At 42.6% G+C, this 6,541-nt stretch overlaps 1 protein-coding gene across 1 annotated transcript; it reads left to right on the forward strand.

Annotated features, from left to right (window-relative positions):
- Positions 1–2,278: 2,278 nt before the first annotated feature.
- On the forward strand, positions 2,279–6,111 carry LOC100285282 (uncharacterized). Its single transcript, NM_001372205.1, has 4 exons — positions 2,279–3,137; positions 3,423–3,555; positions 5,250–5,334; positions 5,568–6,111. Exons 1-4 carry the CDS (start codon positions 2,431–2,433, stop codon positions 5,837–5,839), a joined length of 1,197 nt encoding a protein of 398 aa, NP_001359134.1. The 5' UTR covers positions 2,279–2,430; the 3' UTR covers positions 5,840–6,111.
- The last annotated feature ends 430 nt before the right edge of the window (positions 6,112–6,541 follow it).

The following is a 6,541-nucleotide window of genomic DNA, read 5'->3' on the forward strand; positions in this document are numbered from 1 at the left end:
CCCATAATTTTCACAAATTAACCCGTCGTTCGATTCGGATACAAACTGAGTCTTAAGACAATTTATGAGTTAGACCTCGGGTTCTCTGTTAATGTGTGCGCAGCCCAGAGCTTAGAGAAAATAGGAAAAATGAATTTAGAAATTGAATTTCCAATGTAAAAAGAATTCCAGAACTTATTTAATGCATAGAAAATTCATTTTAACTCCAAATTGAGTCATTCCAGTTGCAATAATTTTGTATTAATGTTGTTTATCACCTCGTACCTTTGTTTAACCATGAAAGTTGAATTAAAAATTTGCTCAATTGAATTAATCTATTCTAGGTGCTAAATGATTTTAGAAATTCATAACTCAATATTCGTAGCTCCGAATTTAGGGGTTCTTGTTTCTACGATCTTGTAGCAACGCGTAGATCATAATTATACAATTTATCCTTATTTTTGGTGTAATGTTAATTTTGCCTATACACTGTTTGTTTGTAATGCTACGACTAGCGTGAGGACACGTGTCATCTGAAGAGCAAGTTGGTACCTGGAATCTCAAGTGCCAGGCAAGTTGTGCCCTTGATCACTTCTTTTTACCCAGCCATGTTCTGATTAATTATAATGATCTGCATAGGTTAATTTTGATGGGACCCAATAGGTTACCCTAGTTTGATTATCTTTATACCTTGTTTACCACTGAACCTTTTGGGTAGTACTTGCTAGTGCTTTATGTGGTTTTGGGTATGAAGATACATTATTCATGATTATACTTTTGTTATCCGTTGTTATTTACTGTTCATGATAAGATCATTAAGTTAATTGGAACATGGAGCGACCACCCGGGAAAACAGTGCTACCACAAGGGTTTATGGACGCCCTTGGCTGATTAATTAGGAAAGCTAGTGGAGGACTACCTTACCCGAAAGGGGCAAGGGCAGTAAGGGAGTGGTCAGTGTAGGGAGGTCCTTGGTTGATTTTGCTGCGATGGCGGTCAAGCAAGAACCCTGCATTGGAGCTTCCTATAAACTGTAGCGGGTTTTCTGAAGCTAGTGGAACTTTGTAAAGGCCTCGTAGTGTTACCCTGCCTCGCCTCCTCGGTAGAGGTGTATGGGAAGTCGCGATCCCTTGGCAGATGGGTAACATGACTTGTGGGTAAAGATGCGCAACCTCTGCAGAGTGTAAAACTGGTATACTAGCCGTGCTCACGGTCATGAGCAGCTCGGACCCTCACATGACTAATTTATGGAACTAAATTCAATATGTCATATGCATTGCATCGCAGGTGATGATGTTACTTTTGTTCTACTACTTAATTGGGTTGGTATTTACTTATACTTAGTAATTGCTAATAAAATTTTGACCAACTTTAAAAGCAATGCTCAGCATCAATCATCTCCGTTGGTAAGCCTTACACTTCACATGAGCTCCCATCTTTGGCGAGTTCATGCACATTATTCCCCACAACTTGTTGAGCAATGAACGTATGTGAGCTCACTCTTGCTATCTCACACCACCCCCCCACAGGTCAAGAACAGGTACCGCAGGATGAGGCACATGGAGGATGTTGTGATGTGTTCGTGAGAGGTCTAGGTCGTCGTCTCCCAGTCAACTTTGGGTTGCTGGATCGTTGTCTCCATATAATGTAATTATTTATTTATTTTGTACAAAACTCCGATTATATAGTAAAGATGTGACGTTCAATCCTGTGCGATGATTCATCATATGTGTGAGACTTGGTACCAGCACACCTGGTGATTATGTTCGCGCCCGGGTCTTGGTGCCCCGAAACCCTGGTGTGACAGAGATTCCAACTTGTGGAGATTCCTCTCAAAAGAAAAACTTGATATAAGGAAGAAAACCATGGTACCCAAGTTTAATCTTTTGATCGCTTGAGAGAGGTTGAGTGCAACCCTTGACAGAAGAAGATCACCACAACGTGGAGTAGACATTGGCCGAATCATGGGATAAAATCGTTATCTTTTGTGTTTACTTTATTGGGATCATCATCTTTCAAAGAGTTCTCGTATTTCACTTGTGTACATATCATAAAGAAACAATCAAGTGAAGATATTCTCTCTCCATTTCTATTCATCACAACTTGATTTTAGTTTTTGCTAACATTTGTTATAAACCAAGTTTGTCTTGTTTAGTGTTAATATTTACAGGATCACTTATGCACCTACTCTAGATAATCTCATTAAGATGTAGTATATTTGAGTCACTTGATAGAATGCTCAATAATTTTTTAACTAAAATTTATAAAATACGGTATCGTTAGAGTAGTTTTTTTTTTTAATATAGAACCCTGTTCCCACCGGCGCTCACTGCACCTTCCCCAGCGGCCACCACCCGAGGCCGGTCCCCGCTGACCCGCCTCCGTGGACCGGGGACACGCGGCGGCGACCGGCGAGGCGGTCCCTGCTTCCTCTTTCTACTCCTCACAAGTATGTATGACACGCACCACCCGCACCGCACCCACCCACCAACCCGACCTTCCGCTGCTCACACACACACACACACACACACACACACTCTACACGCGAGCGAGACCACGCGCCGGACCGCCGCAAGCCGGCCGCCGCCGCCGCGACCTGGAGCTTGCGAGCTAGCTCTGGCCTCGCTGCCTGCGCCGACTGAGATGGACCCGCGCTTTCCGCTGCCGGCCGCGGCGGCGCCGTCCACGGGCGGCGGCGGCGGCGCCAGAGGGCACCACCGGCGGGCCCACTCGGAGACGTTCCTCAGCTTCCACGACGCGGACCTGCTCCTCGACCCGGACGGCGACTTCTTCTCCGACCTCGACTTCCCCTCCCTCTCCGACGACTCTCCGGCCGCCTCCGACCCCACCCCGCCGCCGCATCCGCAGCAGCAGCCGCCGCAGGCTTCCCCGGCCCCACGTCCGCCCGGCGGGACCCACACGCGGAGCCTCTCCCTCGACGCCGCCTTCTTCGAGGGCCTCGCGTTTCAGGGACCCAGTGGGAGCGCCGGGGGTGGAGGTGGGCCCGGCCACAAGAGGAGCGGCTCGATGGATGGGGACACCTCGCCGTTCGAGGGCGAGTCGGCGCTCTCCAGCGGCCTGCCGGACTACGCCAAGAAGGCCATGCCCGCCGAGAGGATCGCCGAGCTCGCGCTCATCGACCCCAAGCGCGCAAAGAGGTGGGGTTTATTTTTGGCATTCGATGCTTCCTAGATAGATCCGGATTTCGGAGGGAAAATCCTTATCCAGCACAGTAATTTAGCGTTCCAAGCAAGAGTCCCGAGAATTTAGTACCGTTTGCTTCTAGTGTTAAGTACTGTGCTATCTGTTACATCATCTGAGCTACCTGCCTAGTGCCTCGTTTTAAGGACAATGATTGCACGATTTTTGGGTTCCTGTGCTGGCTCCGCTATCGAAGGGGTTGTTGATTTGTGCTAAGTTTTGCCGATGGTGCTGTCGTGTAGGATTCTGGCGAACAGGCAGTCGGCAGCGAGGTCAAAGGAGAGGAAGATCATGTACACTAGTGAACTGGAGAAGAAGGTCCAGACTCTGCAAACGGAGGCCACTACGCTGTCAGCACAGCTGACCCTGCTCCAGGTATGGGGTTATATTTTGTTTTAAAAACGTTCAAGTTCGACAAGAATTTGTGAAGAATTACAGCAAGTCAGCTTCATCTTTCTTATAGGCTTTTGGTTGTGTGCTTTTGCATAGTACATGTCAATTTCTGTGTGGGGGCTTGGTTCATGTTTGCTTGGGCTACATTTGTTTATTGCTGCTTTGAGTCAATTAATTTGTTTATTTTAAAATTAAATCCATAAACCATGCCATGTAACATGAATTGGTACTGGGAATTGGGATTGGGCTCTGGCACTTTTGCGACAACTTAGGGTGTGTTTGAAACTTTGAATGCCCTAGAGCTAATATGTAGTTGGCTAAAAAATAGCTAGTATAATTAGCTAGCTAACAAATAGCTAACTAACTATTAGCTAATTTACTAAAAATAGCTAATAGCTGAATTATTAGCTAGACTGTTTGGATGCCTTTAGCTAATTTTAGCAACTAACTATTAGCTCCAGTGCATTCAAACACCCCCTTAGTCATTTCAGTTTACATTCGTGAGCACTTCGCTGCAGAACATGGTTGTTTAGGATTGTTTAGGATAGAAGCAAGTGCGATGAACGGTACTATATGCCTAATCACTGACCATTTCTAAATGAATGCACTTGCCAGAAACAAAGCACAGATGCACGGACGCAACCCATGTCTGAAAAAATATCTCAATATTGCAAAAGCCTATTTTATGTATGGTCATTTATACTTGTGTGCCTAGTATTTGAATGTATCATATTGTTAGGTGCTGTTTGAATATGGAAATAAATTGTGACTCGAGTGTGCACTGGAATTTGATCTGTAATGGAAAGTTAGTAAGGCATGGTAAATTGGTTTGCTATTTATATCTTAAGCATTTATTACCTTTGTGGCATGGCAAATGAAGTTGGTAGGATTCAATGTATATATATCTATTAGTCTCTAGAGGTAAAAGGGGGTGCTTATGGACCAATAGGTCACTACCCATCATGAATGGGCCATTGATGCTCCATTTACAGATAGTGATTTGATTGAAGTGGATAGAATCAGATGTTTAGTGTTAAGGTGAAGATTAAGTGGCCACAGATAGTAGATATTTCTCTATCAAGAACAACTTGGCTAGTAATCAACCATTTAGTTAGACAACTTTTTTTATTGCTACTGATAGGGCCTATGTGATATAGATACATTTTCACAATATAATGAAATGTGTCCTTCCTTTATCTTTTCTTTTGTATAAGTCCCGTCTGTATCTTTATCCAGTATGCGACCTTCAACACTTCCAAAGGAATATAGTTAGTTTATCGTGATTTGTGAGCAAGCATGATCTCAGGCTGAGTGTCATGCAATATGTTGTTTTTGGTCCGAAATAGTTAACTATTGTTTAATAATATACTTTTGCAGGATTAACATTTCTCACTTTAGGAGTTTCTGTTTGTGCATTATTTGAGTATTGTTTTCAATAGTATTGCACTCTTGCTTTATTGATATTTTCGTGTTGCTGTTGCACATCCTCCCTTTTGTATGTCTGAGAATATTTGGTAGGGTATTGTTACTGAAGACTTCAAACCAACGATCTTTATACCCTTTTCCTTTTTCTGGATATGTTTTAACATTTTACGATGCAACCTTTTATTTGTTCTCCATGTATATATTATATAACATTGTCATGTCTGACATACTGTGTTTTACTTCAAACCCAGAGGGATACAACTGGTTTAACTGCCGAAAACAGAGAGCTCAAGCTTCGGTTGCAGTCCATGGAAGAGCAAGCTAAACTGCGGGACGGTATGCTCTGTTCTTCCTTCGAAAACATTTATAGTTCTTCTGGTTGTCATCATCGATTGCTCTTGAAACACAAAATTTCACCGTGCAATTTATTTATCTGTTACTAAGGAAATATAGCAGTTCTAATTTCGTCGAATTTATTTATCTGTTACTAATGAAATAGAACAGTTCTAATTTCCCAGTTATTCAGGGAATCAGCTCACTGAAATATTTCATTTGTTACCCTCACACAGCTTTGAATGAAGCCCTGCGAGAAGAAGTCCAGCGACTTAAGATAGCCGCAGGACAAGTCGGGAACATGAATGGGAACCCCTTCAATGGTGGACTCCAGCAGCAGATTCCATCCTATTTCGTGCAGCAGCAGCAGCAGCAGCAGACACCGTACTTTGGTGGCCACCAGGCTCAGCTTCACAATCAAAATCAAAACCATCGTCACCAGATCTCGTCAAATGTTGGGCAGACGCTCAGTGGTCAGTCCCTAAACGACTCCATGGATTTCATGTGAGGAGTACAATATCAGGGCCAGTATTACATCGTATACCGACTGCAGTTCAGCACTGTAAAAAAGATAGCTAATGTACAATGTATGCATGTGCCTCATTGGTAGTGTGTAGTTAGCTCTTCTTTGTATCATTATTCTGAAAATGGCTCGTGTATGTCAAAATGATGTCTCTTTTCTTCTTTGCTGGTTTCTGGAGTAATGTGTTAGACTGACTAGCTACCTTTAACAATTTATGTAAATCTTTAGCTTTTTTTTTAATGGTGGAAGGTTCTTATACATACATACATACCTGTTAACTTATTTACAGAGTGGAGTTTATAAGATTTTACCATTTTTTTAACAACCTAGGACCGATGAAAAATGGGTTTACCCAAGAAATAAGGTCATGTTTCAATCTCACGAGATAAACTTTAACAGTTTTTTTAGTTACTTTTAATCATTTGGTGATCTAAATAGGAGAACTAATGATGGTGTAATAAAATTTAGCATATATTATCTTATAAGCTACTTAAAAGGTGCTAAAAGAAGCTAAATGTGGGCTAGAGAACTCCATTTTCCACCTATATCCTCCACCCCCATTCTCTCTCCGCATTAGGGGTATGAGTGTCTTTTTATTTCAACGTGCTAAACTTTATTAGAGTAGTCCAAACACCCAAGGAACTAAACTTTAGCACTTTAATTCATATGACTAAAGTTTAGCAAGAA

The sequence above is a fragment of the Zea mays genome, chromosome 10, assembly GCF_902167145.1.
Source record: "Zea mays cultivar B73 chromosome 10, Zm-B73-REFERENCE-NAM-5.0, whole genome shotgun sequence".
NCBI lineage: Eukaryota > Viridiplantae > Streptophyta > Magnoliopsida > Poales > Poaceae > Zea > Zea mays.

Coding starts and splice junctions, on each gene's coding strand:
- LOC100285282 (NM_001372205.1), top strand. CDS start 2,431: ATGTATGACACGCACCACCCGCACCGCACCCACCCACCAACCCGACCT. Junction 3,138..3,422: donor GACCCCAAGCGCGCAAAGAG/GTGGGGTTTATT, acceptor GCTGTCGTGTAG/GATTCTGGCGAACAGGCAGT. Junction 3,556..5,249: donor CACAGCTGACCCTGCTCCAG/GTATGGGGTTAT, acceptor CTTCAAACCCAG/AGGGATACAACTGGTTTAAC.